Here is a 19572-nt window from a genome sequence, read left to right on the forward strand (position 1 = left end):
ATTTTTAATACATTAGTATTTTAATTTTTAAAAAGAAATTTTTGATTATTTATCTGTGGATTTTAAAATCCACAGATAAATAATCAAAAAATTATTTTTCTTTAAAAATGGAATTTAAAATCCACAGATAAATAGTCAAAGATTTCTTTTTCTAATCAAAAATCTCAACACGGCGACGGTGCAGCTTCAAATGTCATGTGACGTCACTACACGAAAACCAAACAAGACAAATAATAATTAATGGTCCGATTGATTTAAAATTTTAAACAATTATCAAGAACCGATGACAATACACAATTTAAATAACTTTATGCCATTCACCTCATCAGGATCGTCAGTAAAGAAGATCGTCAGAAAACGCATTTAGTTTTGTTACTTTATTATCTAATAGGATGACCATAATTTGTAGCATATTTTCGATTGGGTCAAATAGCCTATTATTAAATGCATAATTTAAAATTATACATCGAATATAAGTCACTCCTCAAAATACACATGATGCCGTGATGGTCTAAAGCTCCGTTAGGAGTATAGGTGTTCTGTGGCATGTGGTCCAAAGTGACAGAAAATGTGACGATTTCTTTTAAGGTGGCGTCGTAAAGTTTGACTTATTTTTTCTTAACATTGCTATAAGATTTCTTCCATACGTCGATAAAGAACTTTTACATTATTATTAGAGATTCATTACAATACCTATATTAAATATTAATAGATAATAGTCGTTAACATTTTCCACTCCTTTGTTTGGATTGATAACCAAGCATAACAACCTACGTCAGTAGGATATTCTTCGCTTCGTAGCTAAGTTGTATTGAAGTACTGAGCAAAGGGTATACGAGTAGTAATGGCGCGGCTACACATTGCTTCTCGCACTGCTCCTCGTGTTGCTACGATTATTTCCGTTGTGGCCATACCCTGCCTTACTTGCGTTGGTAGGGCTGCCACTTTTTTTTAATAAATAGCACTTCTCACAAAAACATTACAAATAATAGGTACACATTTAGTTTTCGTTGACTAACTTTAATGTGTAAAAACTATGAGTAATCAGAAAAAAATATTTTTCTGATTACTTGTTTTTATAATATACGCTAAGAAGCCATACTTTACCGCCATACATTACTTGACAGACGACCCGCGTGGCGAAGCGCTCACCATTTCGGTCTGACGCGCAAAGGGTTCCGAAAGCCCACGATACAGGGAATCCTATTGTGGGTCTGTGAGTGTAGAAAGGGTTTAGTATTATTTATTTATATTTAGATGGCCTTTTTTTAAAAAATATTACTATGAAACGTATTAGGGGATGACTATTATCATCTATCGATGATAATATAGTATATTTGGTACCAAGTGATTTATGATATATTTGTCTACAATATATAGAACTATTGACTAAAATAGAATACAACCACAGACCTATAAATTACAGGTCTATGAATACAACACTATATATTTTCGAACCAGTGGCACCCCAAAAAATCCGATAAAATTCGGCAAACGAGTGGCATGACAAGAGCCCGGCCACACGACATTACCGCCCACTTTCCCTCGCCACTCGACGAGTGTCTGGCCGCGCGGTAACCTATACTAAGCATATTTTTATAGCCTTTTTTAGGATTTGACCAAGGGATTTGTAGGTATTTGGAAACGTGGGGGACCAGGACCAGACGTCTGGGGCACACCTCCCCTGACTCCCTATAGCCCACTAGTGACCCCAATTAATGTTATTAATAAATAAAATTGATAATAATTAATAACTAATTAATGTACTAACTTATTATTTTAATCTCTCTAATGATTTATCATGCTCTGAAATCTTCTAATTTTTCGTAAGTTGAAAGATTCTCTAAGTTTGATAAGACCATTAAGTACGTATTCTGGCATTATTTGTACATCTAATCGATACATCGTTTCGCAAGCAATTGTCGATGTTTTGGTGAATCGGTATTTATGAGTATCGGTTCTAAGACTTTTAAGGTCGCAAGCACTAGTTAGCTTAGCCAGAAAAAATAATGTCGAATTTGCGTGCTGACTGCCGTCTGTTGAGGGTGTTGCTTTGTTAAATTTTTAAAAAGGTAAGTAATTCGACACGTTAACTATAAAAATATGTAATATAGTGAGAAAATTATAGTTTATCGAGCGAGTTAGAGATAAATGCGGCAGTGGTTGCGAAAAAGCCGGTCCTCGCATCTCATGGCCAAAACCGCCATCCTAGTCCGTCTAGGGATCGATCGGGTCGTGCGCGAAGTACAGAATTGTAAAGTGTTCTATTTTTAATTTCTTATATCAAAGGTAATTACTGAATATGGACTGTTTTATGTGTGTGGTTTTTCGTAATATATGTAAGTATTTTATACATTGGATGCTTATTGGAATCTTTATAGGTCTATTATGGGTCTATTACGCACTTTGTTTGTAGGCCTGCATACGCGGATGGAAGTATATTGTTTGTTATTAGTTTGTTTTTTGATGAGGCGTTGTATTTTAAGGGCAAGAATAAGTACGTATGTATTGATGCGGAAATATAGTTTTGATTACATATTATTTACACTTGTAGGTTTCAATTTTTTTTATGTTATGTGAGTGTAGTTTAAAAAAATATATAATTTGTGAAAATTTTAGGTGGTCCTATAAGAACGCCTGCCAAGACCGTTATATACTTTAATTTTTTTATGTATGTATAAAAATGTTATTTATGAATTTGACATTTGGGGCCTCTCACGTCTTACAATGGCATGAGAGGAAGAAGTAAATATACAATATGTCTAGGCAATACAAACCGATAAGGCTTACATAAAGTAATACCATTTCAAAGAGTGTGTTCGTTACCACTGTCACAATTTAACTTGTTAAGTGCATACAATTAAATCAAAACAGATTACTACTCGTAGTAGTAATTTTAAGGAAAAAATTGAAGAACATATCTATATTGAACCTACTATGATGTCATGATTGTATAAATACAAACAATAGTTGCAGCGTTCATGATTAGCATATAGACTTATGATAATACCCTTAAGCTCTGACATATGTTTTATAGATTTGCATATTCAGTGTTGTTTTTATAATATGAATGAGTAGGACTGATTAGTAAAGAATTATCAATAGGCACTATAACAGCAATACCAAGCTGGTAAATGCAAGAAAATAAAAATGTTACAAATGGTATTGAAAATACTGCTTTAATAAGATACCCTTTTCACTAGAAACCATCATGATTTGATTGGCAAAACTACTTCTGGTGTCCTTTTCAAGTTACACATTTATTGGAAGCAACATTTATCTGAGGTGTTCTTACTTAGTTTTTAGGTGTAGTAAAGCATCTACAGCCATCAGAAAGGAATCTATTCTTACCTGCGGTTGATTACTGATGACTGACGGTGGCAGCCACTTACCATCAGTTGGGCTGCATGTTTATATGCTTGTATTATATTATAAAACAAACCTGATGGTACATTGTTGCAATTTCCCATGTAGATGTAACAAAGTTGATTTTTTTTATAATTTCTTTGGAGAATAGGTGTGTAGTTTCCTCGCTATGTTTTTCTTCATTGCAAATCCAACATAGCAAGTGATAATTGATTTCTAATATGTATATACCTTTTTGAAATATCAGATTTGCATTTCCAGTGTTTGTGCCTCATACCTCCTGATTGAGAGTCGGAATTTCTACCACTTCTACACCAATACACGGGGTATCATGGCATGCCTTCTTGTTTCCATGACCCTCATGCAGTCACAACACAGTGACTACCATGTAGCGAGGTGTGCAGAAAGTGCAATCAATACTGGACCTGACTAAGACAGATTTGCATTCCCAGTATTTGTACCTCAGACCTCCTGGTTGAGAGTCTAAGTAGCAGCTTTTACACAAAATTATGTATAAAGAAAGATATTTAAATCCTTTTATGCTGAGTTAGGGAAATAGTTGTTATTAGGAATAAATGAATACAATGACCCAAAATGGCAAAACAATACTGCTATTGAGAATCTTTAACAGTTTGCTAATAAGTAAAATATTTGAAATGATGATAGTCAAGCTTATGTGTAATTATAGTTATAAGCTATATACATAAGCTTGATATATGTACTTTCAAATGCAATAACAATTAGTCCATATTCATACTAGGTTAGTTGCGAAGAAGCAGCAGTGGTTTAACTTTCTTCTGCTATTAAATTAATAAAACTTCATCTTATGTATAAAATTCTCATGTCACAATGTAACTAACACTGTAACAGTGTAACTAACACCGTACTCCTCGGAAACTGCTTCATCGATTTTCATAAAATTTTATATGCATATTCAGTAGGTATAAGAATCGGCTACTATCTACTTTTCATACCCCTAAGTGATAAGGGTGGTTCACCCTTAACATTTTTTTATTTATATGGCAACACAACGTTTGCCGGGTCAGCTAGTAATATATTATTGTTGATCATAAAAATAATGATTATAAATAACAATGAATAAAATAAATTACAAATATTATTATTATGTTTCATGTGGAATAACAAACAAATGTTTCTGTTATAACTTGGTATTTCCACAAAAAGGCATTTAATTGCGGGAATGAACATATTTATTATGAGTTTATTAGTACAAAAGTAAATGAATTTACACACACCACAAAAATAAATCACTACTAACATACATAACAGTTTCAAATTTATCTACTTTATTCTTTAATTAAATAATACTCAAATAGGCTCTGGTAAGGAGCAATTTTTAAATAAGCCACTCTTTATTTGGTTGTACATTTTTTTTTTAAAGGAAATTGATTGCTATTTGCATATGAAATGCTGCACATAGAAATTAGTATTGAATCATTATAAATAATCAATTGTATGCTTTAAGATAAATGAGTGATTAAATTGTGTCATACTTATGGCACTTGAAAGCAATGTCGGAGGATTTTAAACAAAGAAATAAATAATATACATAAAATTTAATATAATATACAGTGTAAATCGTCCAGATTTTCTTTAAAAAAATCATTCCGTTTTACATGAATATCAACTCAGATTAATTGACAGTCGATGATTAGAGGTAAACTTAACACTAAATAAGATTTTTTGAATAAAACGTATTCTTAAATCCCAATTATAAAACTAATAATTTTTACTTTGCTTAATATATTTATGGGTTTTCTCTATCAGGTGTAAGAGATGCTTAATGCCGTACACGAGGGCTAAGCCGGTGTCGGCCTGCGAATCTTCGGAGCCATCTGACGAAGCATCGAAATTGGAGACATACCTCCAGAGACAGCTCGAAGAAGATGTGGCCAGGTAGGTATATACTGGTGATTAAGAACCAATTTCATTAAAAGTAATATACCAAACTCATAATTACTAATAAGTAGAATATTTTTATAGTATTCCTGACTATTTTTTATTTAAAGCTGCTATTGCAATTTCATTTCCTTTTTTGGTACCTCTTATTGCTTTGCAAGTTTATCTTCTTTAACTTCACAGTCTATCTTTTAAATATTTTTTATGTTACAGTAACTGTATTAAAAACTTACTATTCTGAAAGAACTTAACTTATTATTTAAAGAATTATAAATTTATTAATTTAATTTATTCAGAATTAATAAATTTAAAGGATTATTACTATTATAAGTTTATAACTACTATATATTATAATGAAATATGGTCCGAATTCCAGACATTTACGAAAAATGGGACTCCAGAGTTTATACATGTTACCTTAGAAGACAAAAGATATGTTAATAGACAATAAAAAGCAAAACTTAGGTAAAGAATTGCAAAGGTTTTATGAATGTTATAACAATGTATGTACCTAATAAAAAGCATTTTCAATGTTTTTGTGATGACTAACATATTTTATTACTAAAACTATTTAGTACGATAACACGAGGCGACCGTCTTAGCCCTGAGGGGCCTACCACCGTCTTTAAAAATCATCATAGTTCAGGAATGTTTTATTTCAATATTGCATCAACATTCTCCTCCTCCTTAAAACATTTTTATTTCATACCTGCCGAGTGATGTGAAAGAATTAGTAATTTGTCTATTCCTTATCCAAAAGGAAACTAGTCATACGCAGCGGAAAAAAATTATTATGTTTGACATTTATTTTTATTTTTAAATGTTTTAGTAAATGTTTAGACACCCTTATTCATTTTTCACTCCAATCGTATAAAACCAACTGAAATTGTCATATTTTGCTTAAAAAGTTAAATTTCCCGCAAAAAAAATATGATTTCGACCGATGACATACAAATTCAAAACTGCTTGTTGAAATATTATAAAAACAATCCTACTTTAACGAGGTCGTGGTACGAAATTTCAATGTATGATTAAAATAATACTGTTTTAAGAGATGGTCGTAGGCCTCCAGGAGTGGCTATCTAACTCCATGTAGAACCTGTATATGGAATTGATTATAGATGTCATGGACTGCAGTGACCACTTACCATCTGGTGGACTGCATGCTCTCTACTTACACATTTCTTAATATTTTTGTGACATCATCACCTAATATAATTATGGTTATGGTCCATACTTGCTTGTTACGTAATTTCGTACTCCATTCCCTTCCTGCTCACATGTGACGCAATTGCATGACATATAACCTTTACAGAAATAACTTAGCACGTTCAAAATCAGATTATTAAAGTCCCTTCCAGGAATAACGCCCACGTCAATACTAAGACAACAGGTATTGCGCATGTATGCTATGTATGTTGTCAATACAATTTCCGCCCATCCCTTTGAAGCAATCTTCCTCGAAGCAATGTTCTAACGTATATCAATAGATACTTCTATAAACATATGTTTTATATTATTGTTCTCTTAAAGACTGGAACAGTTATTGTGTGTTGTGTTGTGTGAAGGACTGCAGATAAAACTTTTTTTTTACCAAACCAGTTTAAATAAATCTATATGTATTTAAAACTTGAAAAAAAATCTTTTGGACTAAAATGAAAACAATAATTTTATGCAATGAATAATACCTAAATATTTGTAATTATAATCTCAACCTAACGGAGAAAGCAAAAGCGCGTTGTATTTAACAAACTTTTTTACATTTTCTTCATGTGCTTGCATTGTGATCGTCAGCAAGATTTAGTCTTAACTAACTTAATAAGTAGCTGATATCATAATAGTGCTGTGTGGATGTCTGTAATGGTTTCGGGCATACATCGCATACGTAACCACACTCCTAGTGATGTGATAAGTATCCTGACCTTATCGCATCACATAAGACATATCTTATCATAATTTAATCGTCCTCTCCTATCAAATGACGGTGATATTTTATATTATAGCTTTTTTGTTGCATAAAAAAAGACAAAATAAAATAGTATACCTCCAGTGACATGACACCTCATCATTTCGGTCTCTAGACATTTTTGATGTGGTTACAATTATACAATAATGTGTAGTAACAAATAAATTGATGTCAATTATTATTACCATGTCTTTGTCTAATAATTTGTTCAGGCGGAACGGTGGTGGTACTTAGTATGGTTGGACATTATTAATAATTGTTGTACTTGTATTACTTTACAGAATATTCGATGAATCCATTTATACAGATATTGAGGTGGTTTGCGGAAAACTAAAAATACTAACACATTCTTGCATTTTAAAAGCACGTACGAATCAGTTTTATCGTAAACTAAAAACAATTTTGCATGTGAACATTGGTCGCGATACATTCGATGAAATATACTCATTCATAAGGTAAATTGTTCATACAACTAAAATCATCTATTGTTTTAATTTAACTTGTTTTTAATTTTATTATACTATTTACAGCGACGCCTACACTGAATGCGACATTAAAAATCAGGAAAGTGAAATAATCACCTATCTACAGAACAATATACAAATTTTCAAATGCCCACCTACAGTTTTTAAAACAAGAGAAGAAGACTGTGATGTGTTTTTGACTCCCAGATGTATAAGCCCCTACGCAGAACGGAAGTGTCATAAGAGTGCAATACTCAGTCCAAGTACAGAACTAACAAGAGAATATTATGCTCTAGTACCCATAGAAGGAAATTTATTAGAACAGGAATTAAATGAACAGGATGCTCTCTCTAATGCTTTTCAATCTATTATAAAGAATCAAGACACCGGTAAGCTTAAAATATCGCCACGAAGTAAGCCGACTTCGTTGTGCCTTTCATCTAGTCATATACCCAAAACAGTTAAACATTCCAGTAGTTGTGATAATATAATTAAATATAATTTTGAGGACGAAAAAGTAATACTACCTAACGACAAGAAAGTCAATGCTGTACAAAGTCAGACTAAATTGAATCATACTGCCAGATTGACAAAACCGGGTAATAATTTACTTAAGAATTCAAATAATTGTGAAAGTGCAACCGACAAAGTTGTAGATCCCGCTTATTCTCCAGATAGTCTAATAGCTGACGATCCCAGTTCCTCATCTGATTACCTATCAGCTACATACGCGGGATCTCCTGGGTTAAGTTCTTCGAGTTGTCTCTTTCAGTTAAATGTTGGCGATAATATTACCAAAATGGAAAATATATTTACGTCATCTGATTCGGGACTAGAGAATACTGGTATGTTGGAAAGCTTGAACAGTCATAAAGACGTAACATTAACGGACGTTTCGTTGACTGAGAGTACTTTACACGAACTAACAGCTGATGATAATCAACCACATGTAACGACTTCTAGTCAACATCAACTGAATAAATTGAAAGTTCGTACATCGCGTTCTGACACATCACCTATAAGTGGTCCTTCATCAGAGAGGAGTGGGAACGGACAAATTCACTCGCCCAATAAAATAAAAGACATCACAAAGTCTTCTAAAGAAGAGAAACAGAGGCAAAACGAAGAAATTGTCATTATGGAGTCGTCATCTGTATCCTCAGAGACAGGTTCATGGGAATCGGTATTTCCACCAAGATTGGCCGAAAAAGAAATTTGTGAAGTTTTTATCAATGCAGAACGTCAGTTTTCATACACTGATGATGTAACAGTTACTCAAACCGTAACTTGTGATGATAACGTCACTGTTACTCAAACAGCCAGTCACCCGACTTTGACACAAGAAGTTAACACAAGTATGGCTCAAAATTCACCACATAAATCAACAGCGTGTTTTATTGACGCTGCGAATCTAGTGGATGAAGATGATAAAATTAATGTAACAATTAAATCTGAAATAGTGTCTAAACCTGCTAAGCCTATTGTTATACCCATACCAAGTCAGCCAGTGCCTTGCTCGATGGTACACAAACTTGATATCAGTCCCAATGATTGGTCAGAGAGTAATGATAACGATGACTCTCTGGAACAAGCCGACATTAAAGAGCACGATTCTGTACACAGAGATTTATCACCTACAATATTTGAAATGACTCCCATTACGGAAGATTCTCTTAGTACAAATCCATTTGATAAAACGTTAAATAGCATAGAAGCGTCCCGAGCCGAAGCAACAACTTCAACACCATATAATTCGATTATGTCTTTTAACACCTGTTTAAAACAATTAGCATTAGAAGAAAGCGAAAATGATACCGTTGCTAACACAGAAAACCAAGCCCAACTGAGAATTACCAGATGTAATGAATTTTCTCCAATTGTGTACGGTGGCGCTACTATTGAGGATTCTCATGCATCGAGAAAATCGCCAAAGTCGTCAAATGCTTCTGCCTGGGTGGTTGACATGTCTTTCAACCCCAAAAATGATGCATCTGCCGTAAATTCTAACATATCCTGCAAAAAACCAGCGGACAGGGTATGTGAGTCTTTAAAACATGAATCAAAGTATGATGGGTCTGATAATTGCAACAAAAGTAGGGGATCTGTCGATTCTGACAGTAGTGAGAAATCCAGTCATAAATTTTATATAGATCTTTCCAGTCTCCCCGATCCTTTACCCAAGAATAATGATGCTGTAACTTCTGGAGATAAGAAAAATATGTTTTCCATGTATATCGATTTGGGTGAAAACTCCACGTTAAAAGAAATGCCTTCTAGATTATCATCTTCCCTGAATACAAAGAAACCGCCTAATAGTGATAACAAAAGTATCGTGAAATTACCTAAAGTAACCAAAGCACCTTTGAGCGAATGTATAATCCCGACGTTTCCAAAAATTTTCGATCAAAGCGATGTTCCGTCTACTTTCGAAACATATGAAACTCTGTGTAATGATCCCAACATGAGTATTTCGGAAATTATTGCTTTGCCTAAGGATTCGCAAATAAATAAAACCATAAGTAGAGATACGGCAAATAATGAAAAATGGCCAAAGAACTCACAATGTATAAATGGTGAAAAAAGTTTTTTTTCGGTCGCCTCAAATGTCATACAAGAAGAGGCATCAAGTGACCATACGTCGGATCTCTTTGTAAAGTTGTCTGATTTAGACAAACCGGTGCACAAGGCGGATCTGATTCATGAGAATAAGGAGGGGCTGGATGTGAGGATGACAAGGTCAATTCCCGAAAATAATTGGGGTGAGCAGAGCCATGCTGTGTCATCAAGATCTATTGAAGTGATCAGTTCATTTCATTCAGAAAATGCATTAAGTTTGAACAGACTGTTCCCACATCTGAAAAATGAATTCAGCAAAAGTATGCCGGGATCTCTGTCCGGCAGGACACGATCTCCTCTGAGGCAAGGCCTTTCTTCAAGCCCGGGCGAACTGGAAGAACAAGTATCAGACGTGTCCGAAATGAGTAGTGTTCAAAGCAGCATTTGCCGATCCGTTGTTGGTAAGACATATTTGTACTATTTCATTTGGAAAACATACTGTGGTTTCAAACTTTACCCACAATATTTTAATACACTACACCATTTAATAGTTTTCGCAGTAACATTTTTGTATCGTTACAGAGAACAGCACTACTGAAACGAGTCAAACATCCAGTTTAATCGGAAATTGTCAGTCTCGCCTGGGACAAGACTTGTTACGAATGTTTTTGGAGGAAATTGCTCCAGATGTGATTGTGGAAGTGTCTGGGAAACGTATAAAAGCGCACAAATGTATTTTATCTTCAAGGTACTTATCAATGTGTTTTATATTTTAAAAAATATTCTTTAATATTCTTACACGACTGCGGAGAGTAAAGTTCGATGTATTTATTTTTGTCTCATTCTTCGGCACGCCAAAAACACAAACGGGTTGAAGGATTTTAATTTATAAGGTGTCGTTGGATTGATCTAAATTGTGAAAGTGATATTAGCTATATTACTTCCTTTTTACTACGCTTTTATTAGCTTGACCTGTATTAATTAATTACTTTTAAGTAGTCTGGTTTTTATGTTTTTATAATGATGACTCATTTATTCGTATATTTTTCAGGTGTCAATATTTTGCTGGCATTCTAAGCGGAGGGTGGGTTGAAAGCGCTGGAAATGTTATAGTGTTGCCACCGTATGTATTCATTATTGTGCACATTATCATTACATTTGATATGGACAATATCTTATAGTCACCTTATTATAAGCTTTTATTTAATTTGACCTGACCCGGTGTTTGTATTGAAATCTTGTAAGTTAAATTTCACCCACTTCCCCGTATTAGATCGAGCTGAAATATGCCATTTATCTTTATTACGCATGACAATGCAATTATATAAATTAAGTTTTGTTGTCGATCCAATATGGCCGCCGTAACAAAATGGCGGCGCACATATTACAAGACAACCCACCCAATATGGATATCAAATGAAAAGTCTTAACTTGTAGAATACAACAAATTATAAAAACTCAAGTCCAAGATGGCCGCCAGTACGAAATGGTGAATCAGGTACATATTTTTGTTCAACTGACCCAATATAGGTATCAAATGAAAGGGAGATGGATTTTATTTCAAATAACCCTTTGCTGCTAGAAATCAGGGTGTGATGATGGAGCTGGAAAATGGCCATACTCAGTAATTAAGCGATACAACCTCTACGAGTTTGGGTTTGGTACTTTGGTGTTAGATGGTAACCCAGGGGCTACATAACGAAAATGTTAAAAAAAGAAATAAAAGAAAGAAAATCTTTTTAAAAACAAGCTTTTATTACTTGTTAATAAAAAAGAACTAAAAAGTTTAAAATAATTTAAACCCGATGGATTAAATATTTGCCTTTAATATCAGACACATTTTTTTTATAAATAATAGCGTGTTACATTGTGACTGACAAACAAAAAAACCTTGCAGGTGTTATAATGCTTTTTTTATTTGTTACCTCCATCTTTCATTTCACTCTTTTTATTAGCAAGTAAGAAAAGCTTGTTTTTTTTAATATATCTTTTGATTTTATTACAGGTTTTCCTTCAATGTTGCGCATTTTGCGCTCTGCCACATATATTCCGGGGTGTCGACTATTCCGGATTCGATAAGTATTGTCGAGCTGGCAACCATTGCTGATATGTTAGGTCTGGAAGGCCTCAAAGAAGCTATCATGTTTACGCTTAAAGCGAAATACTGTCACCATTTTCACAGGGTAAGTGTGAAATAATGTCTACAAATTATCGGTCCCTATAAAAAAAATAAGTGTTTATATTAATGTTTCTTATTAGTACAACGAATAACTACTAGTAGTAATATTTAGTAGTAATAGTAGTACTAATCTTATTTATATTTTTAGCCCTGCCAAGTATGTACTGCAGGAGTGTTAGAATGTTTCCCACTCTCGTCCGTATATGGACTTGACGATCTCTATCGTAAATGTCTTCGTTGGATAACGAAATACTTCTCAAAAGTGTGGCCCACAAAATCATTCGCCACCTTGCCCAAGGAATTGTTAGACAAATGTTATCAAGAACACATTGTTAACTTGTCCACCGAAAATCTAATTGACACCGTTTATGGATGTGGTGTGACTGGTGAGTGCTGCTTGTTTTACTTACGTAGTCCTTTTATTATTTTTTTCATATGAAATGTGTATTATTATTATTTTTTTTTTGTTTGATAGTATCTTCGCTGCAAAACACTAGGTGGGCAGAGAGTGTAGCGCGTATGTGTCGACGATTAGTGAATGCAGCTGCACATTTTGCTGCTCCGAGGCTCGTGGCCGTGCTTCGTGCCGTCGGCAACATGTCTCCCGACGCTCCACATGCGGCTAAACAAGCCCTCGACGACTGCCTAGCAGCGGCCATTGAGTGGGCACCGCCTGACGAAACATGCCGGGCGTACGCGTTTCTCTGCAATCTTGTCAAGGAAATGCGCACTCAGCACTACTACAAACCCGATGTGGTCCATAATGGCGGTGCGAATCAGAAGTCATCGCCCCAACACAATCTTCTGCTGCTGCATGCGTCTAGCTGGCGTTTGCAGTGCGAGGGCGCACTGGTCCGCGCCGCTCCTCGAGTCGTTGGCACGCAAGCGTTTAAAGATCTGCCATCGGATCTCCGTAAACGTCTGCGAGAACTCGGATGCATCATGTACGGCGCACAAGCAATCGCGATAAATACGTCTCCATTCCAAGACAGGAAATGCAGGTCCACCTACACTTCGAAACCGAGTAAACCCCATACTGCTTCGACAAGCCAGAGCCTCGACATGGAACACGTTCGAGCTTCATTCGTTCCATACAAGCCAAAGCCGATTGCTCAAATTGGACCTATCGATAAACTAAAGAGTAACAGTGAGTTGCGAGATATAAAGAAGGCGATTAAAGTAAATCCGCCCAAGGTTAGAACGACAAAAGCACAAGAGGAGCGTGCTAAGTTTAATCAAACGAAAACTAACCAATCACAAGAACGAGTGGCGAAAAACAAAGTGCCGCCACGCTTGAACGCTTTCGAGAACACGAAACCAAGATACTTGGAACCCCGCCCTTGCAAGGAAATGGCCAAGAAAGCTCCAACGAAGAAACATTTTCTTTCGTCTAGCGAATCGTCGCGTAACTCTAGCCCTGTTCTGGCTCGGAACGCAAGGACGAGCCGTATAAAGGCTAAGGCTCAAGCTATGTCCCAGGACAGTCTCGCAACCCCATCGCGTCCGCGCACCGCCGAGCCATCTACCGACTCGCTCAGCGAATCTCAAACGAGTAACAAATATGGGACGTACACCAAGGCTAGACATACTAGCAAAGGATCAGTCGAATGTAAGTATAACTTAACCTGAACATAACTAATACTCTTAATTTAGCAATATTTTTATGTTGTTGACCATAACTTACATAAATATTTTCAATTTGAACGGTCAATAAACGTACCGAAGTCAATATTTGATTATTTTTTTATTAGTTCGGCCTGTATCGATTTTTACCCACTTTCAATGGTCGGTTTAATTCAAAATTTTGGAAAAATTATCAGGGACCGATGACAATACACTATTTTAATAATTTTGTTCCATTGTTCTTGACCGGATCATTGGGATTAACGATTTTCGTGGCGAGGCTACATCATAGTAGATTACAACAATTATTACTTTTTAATTTGACTATATTTAGTTCGATAAAAGCTTCGTTCTTATATTTTCATAATTATTATTTGTTATGAACGGTTTTTATGTATTTTCAGCGATCAAGTCACCGAAATATCAAAATCCACCTCATACATCAGCGCTCAATAATAAGGCCAAAACAAAAATACCGGTATACTCAAATCAATGCTCAAAATTCGGCAACGGCGATGTCAAAGAACAACACGGTGCAATCAAACGCTACGCACCGGGGAACAAAGCTGCTACTAATGTTCCAGTGACATCGAAATTGAAGACCGAGCGGAAACTCCCCGGTTCCCTCATGAATGCTACAAAGTCAAGTTCGGCTAAAATGGTGCCAAAGATTGTAAAGGAGTCTCAACAGAGCAAAGCGTCCTCGAAACAGCAGAAGCACGCAAAAAATTCCACGAAGCAAGAGGAACAAGAAAAGCCAATAGATATTCCAGTAATGGGACGCTCTGGTACCTTCTTGAAAGACGAGCCCATGTTTGGAGACAAAGCCACAGACATTGACGCAACCCCTTAAAGAATCACCCTTAATTATTTATTGTCATATTAACCTGATTGATATGAAAAGCAGATATGAATAGTCGTTGACTTTCTAGCATCTCAAGTCTATGTTTAAAGTTTAATATCGTAGAATCCAAAATATAGGCCTAACAGATCGAATACATATTTTGTCGCTTCTCAAGTACTTGGATATTGTGACACATATGTAGTGGGCAAGTTCAATGTTGTCGAGTGGAAATTTATTAATATCATGGTCTAATTACACTTTTTTTCGTATAATGTAACGTATTATTAGAATAAGTATTATAATCTCTGTCCAATTGTCGGTGAATCACCTATCATCTAACTTAACGTAAACAATTATAATAATTCTATACACACTATATTCTCTAAATAAACTAAAAGTAATAAATAAACAGCCTGATGCAAGTTAGTGTAGAGCATTTAATATATTTTATTAATTCATAATGGAATTTGTCCCAAACACAAATAACAAATGCATTGACATTTTAAAAAAAACATTGACTTTATTTTATTCTGGGAAAACTATAACTTTTTTGACAGTCCTGCTCAAAAGCTGGAAGGGGTGCTTTGTTCGCCAAATACTATGTCAGGGCTGGCCCTTTCCCCTTCTAGAAAATTATATGCTCATTTTTATTTAACATTTATTTTTCTTATTATTTGTATTACACATATACATGAACTCTACTTAAACACTTGTACTTTACGGCATTAAACATAATTAATGTAGACTTTAGAATGTGCTATTTGGTGTTTCGTAGCGTATGTATTTAATTAGCGTATTAAAATTTTAAATGTTATAGATTATTCATAATTATCATCACAATTTTAAAGTTAGAATCTCAAATGTAAGTATTAAAATATAGTAGATGTATTTATGTACTGTTGTAGTATTAATTTATGACTTGTATGATTACTATGTTATATAATTTGTGTTATTTTACTTCACGATGTAATTTATTTTAGTATTATTTGAGTTAAGTGAAACTATGATCTATAAAGAGTTAGACTGGCTCCACAATGCCCGTGTACTTTTAGAAACGTTCAAAAAGTAAAGATACAATAGGGAATATGCATCTGATTTAGATTTTCTTGTTATTTTTTTCCTCGGTACTTTATGGACCTGAAATTACATCTAAACTATTATTTTTTATTTATTTCGTATTATGTTCATTTAAAATTTAATCAAAAACAGTATCTGATGTGTTTATAGTAGTGTTTTTTGCATAATAACTCTAGGCAGTAGACATTAAACTTGAAAACCTTAAATAATAATATTTCGTATGCATATAGTTATCAACACAAAACACGGTCTGTGACTTCATTCAAGGAGCGCGAATGGCGGCGTTCAAACATGTCGAATTTCATCGATACTTTAAATAATTAAAAAAAATAACAAACTGTGTTTCTATTTTAAACTGTGTTAAAACGAAATGAAAAGTAATTTAAAATAATAAAATAAAACTATGCATATTTCCTATTGTTATAAATTGAATTTTACAAATCAAATATTTAAAGTTTAGTGCACTAAGTTTTAACTTTCAAATGATCTCAATGATGCACAGTATTTTAATTTTAGGGTTTGCATCAGCCATTGTTGTAAGATTTAAAAATAAGCCATGTTTTATTTTGTATATTGACTTTATAATTATTATTTTAACAATTGATTTATTTATGCTTGAACCATCCTATTATCCATAATATGATTTTTTTTTCATCTTATGAAGATGAAAGGAATATGAAACAAACTGCGAAATGTCTTAATATAAACATGATTATTTGTAAAATATTTGGTGATGTTTATTGTGTTATAGTGCAGGCACACTTAAAATAATAACGGACACATCTTTATATAACAATTAATGACGTTTACATCACATTGACTTTATTGTTCTTAATTATATTAAGTTATCATTAATTTACTTAGTTATGCATTTGTCAGTTTTAATGATTGTTGGTAAGCAACTATTTCGGTGTAACTGATTGCGGAGATCATTTTGCGATGGCAAGCGCTGGTGCAAGCGAATGGTGCTAACATAGTGGCAAGTGTAGACTGGACTAATATTTAAGCGGAGGTTGAAAATGTTATGAAATATGATGGCAAATTATACTCTGTATTCCGTGGTCAAAAATATTTTCTCTTTCATTTACTCCATCTGATAATTTATTTCAGTTTTTTTTATTTTATTTAAATTTGGTAATTACGTCTCATATAATAATCTAATCTATTTAGCTAATCATCTGTGTTCTAAAGTTCTAAAACTAATCCAAAAATATTATTATCTTTTTCATTTATATAACTTATACATATATGTTTTATAATCTACTTTCGACAATTTCTGTTTTAAGCATTTTTATTTTAATAATACTATGTTTACGTATATCACTTATTTATTTGATGTATGATATGACCATTGAATTTAATGTTGTTTGTAATAAATTTATTTTAAATGAAAATGAAAACTGTTTAAAAAATATATAACATTGAAATTATAAAAATATTACGATGGACGTGACAGACTTGTCATAAGTAGTAGACAATATTCAGCTTTAAAAGATTGAACGACCATGCATGTATCTTCAGTCTTACCAAACATTAATGCATGCATCAACTTGGAAGTGTTTCAATGGAATGACTTAGAATAAGGAAGAGACTGTATAATTAACATGGAACTGTAAAATACTACTATTTTATATTCTTACTCAATGCTTAGTTTTATTATTTTGTTTTATTTACATTGGATGGATCTTGTGTTTTGTCTGTAATGAAATTATTTACACACAAAGCATTGTATTTAAAGCGGTCTATATTGCGGCTATGAATTTTAGATACTGATATTACATAATTTATATATTTTTTCCTGTCGTATATTTTCTATATTGTAGTATTAAATAGAAATGTAAAATATTTTTCATTATTATAATACAATTGTAAAATACAAATACATAAAATTCTTTGTCAAGTTTATCGATGTTGTAGGTATTTATCTATATTGCTATCTTTAGCATCTGCCACTATATTTCTTTACTAAACCCGTTTTAAGTCTCAAGGCAGGTACTGACTAAGAATTTAACTAAGTACTTAAATAAATAAATATTTATTTATAACTAAGTACTTAAGAATGAACTAGATTGTAACGTTACAACTTTGAAGAACATATTGAGCCAGACGTTGCAGTCCGTAACTTCCGTACTTTGGCGTTATTTAATATCCCTATCAAACATACATGTCTGAGGATTATATGTTACAAAAGCTCATGTTCTTTTGGTTAGTACCAGCTAGCAGGCTATTCCATGTACTATATGAGAGCTTCTATCAGTACCTCAATTTAGTTGCAGATAAAAACTGAAGCCGCATTTCACGATTGATCACACGTGGGTTTATATTCTTATTTCTAGTCCTAGAGTAATAATAATGTAGTTGTGCAAATTGTTGTTATATGAATTGTTTATGAATTATTTATGTAAACTAGATTTTGATTCAAATAAATATCCATGTATCAAAGATTGTTTTATTTTTGCACCCTGTTTTGTATAGATATCTGAATTTATCACTGGCTGTATCAGAAACATGATGTCACACAGCGTGTTATGATGTTGGAGAGAAAACTTGTTTTTATTTATTGTAGTGTTTGTATTATGACTATTAACTAAAGTACAGCACAGCTGTATACACTGTCTCGTGCTCACGGTGTGGCGGGGCGCGCGGCGTCAGTAATAAAATGAGTAGTCGAGCCAGTGCATCAGGAGAATAGCAGGACATATACTACATTTCTACTCCTGCAGTGTTTTTTTATTACCTAGTGCGATTTTACCATATAGTATTATTATTAGTAATAATCAAGAACAATGATTGAAAGTAGTTTTGTCAAAGCATAATCAGACTATTTAAGTACCAAAAATATGCAAGAATGGATAAACAGGTTTTTATGCATAGGTAAACTTAGAAATATTTAACGGATCATAACTTAAATGTTGTTAACATTCACCTATCTTTATAATATTATAATAGATTTCAATGCATTTTGTAACGTTCAAAGAGCGCGAAAAATGGCGGCGTTCAAACATATCAAATTTTATCAATACTTTAAATAATTAAAAAAAATATTTCAAACACTAATAACATTGTTTATATTTTTACTTTGTTAAAAGGAAGTGATAAGTGATTTAAAATAATAAAATAATAATGTGCATATTCCCTATTACCAACAATATCTAATTTTTCATAAAGGTTAATTTTAGTTATAATGTGTGGAGACTAAATTGAATTATAAGGACACTTATATTTATTTGCTATTATAAAATGCTGATATTTATTACTACTGTAAATACCTGTTTTGTGTTTGTAAGTATTTTTAGTACTTAAAATTATATTGTCTAAATAGAGTATTGCTTAATATGTGATCAGTTCTTTGCGCCCGACTACGATGTTACTGGATTTGCTAAATACTAACCCACAAATTACTTCGGCCAACCAGTTCGGTAGATGGCGTAATTGTAAACGAATGTGACGTTAAAACAATTTATTAAAATAATACTATAACAGAATAATTTGAAATGATACAATTATTATGAAATATACTTAAACTAAATTTAAAACAAATAGAAATAAAAATATTTACAGTACACTACCGCGGGGC

The 19572-nt window shown here is 33.3% G+C and overlaps 1 protein-coding gene across 3 annotated transcripts; it reads left to right on the top strand.

Annotated features, from left to right (window-relative positions):
• The first annotated feature begins 1976 nt into the window (after window positions 1–1976).
• LOC140743537 (uncharacterized) lies at window positions 1977–18437 on the top strand. 3 transcript variants are annotated; one of them, XM_073074885.1, is made up of 10 exons: window positions 1977–2072; window positions 5155–5283; window positions 7534–7707; window positions 7783–10733; window positions 10855–11020; window positions 11324–11395; window positions 12278–12455; window positions 12600–12837; window positions 12927–14060; window positions 14479–18437. In XM_073074885.1, the coding sequence occupies exons 2-10, from the start codon at window positions 5171–5173 to the stop codon at window positions 14925–14927; spliced, it is 5475 nt and encodes a 1824-aa protein (XP_072930986.1). In that variant the 5' UTR covers window positions 1977–2072; window positions 5155–5170; the 3' UTR covers window positions 14928–18437. The 3 variants fall into 3 exon arrangements, with proteins under 3 accessions (XP_072930986.1, XP_072930988.1, XP_072930989.1); XM_073074887.1 differs by lacking the exon at window positions 7534–7707; XM_073074888.1 differs by lacking the exons at window positions 1977–2072; window positions 7534–7707 and adding an exon at window positions 5663–5789 and having other exon boundaries at window positions 5153–5283.
• Window positions 18438–19572: the final 1135 nt, after the last annotated feature.

The sequence above is a fragment of the Epargyreus clarus genome, unplaced genomic scaffold, assembly GCF_041222505.1.
Source record: "Epargyreus clarus isolate Ecla_fem2 unplaced genomic scaffold, WU_Ecla_fem_2.2 ptg000007l, whole genome shotgun sequence".
NCBI classification, from domain to species: domain Eukaryota; kingdom Metazoa; phylum Arthropoda; class Insecta; order Lepidoptera; family Hesperiidae; genus Epargyreus; species Epargyreus clarus.

Excerpts from the sequence above, each read along its gene's own strand:
- LOC140743537 (XM_073074885.1), top strand. The coding sequence starts at position 5,171 with ATGCCGTACACGAGGGCTAAGCCGGTGTCGGCCTGCGAATCTTCGGAG. Across the intron at positions 10,734-10,854 it reads CATTTGCCGATCCGTTGTTG|AGAACAGCACTACTGAAACG; the intron begins GTAAGACATATT and ends GTATCGTTACAG. Across the intron at positions 11,396-12,277 it reads AATGTTATAGTGTTGCCACC|GTTTTCCTTCAATGTTGCGC; the intron begins GTATGTATTCAT and ends ATTTTATTACAG.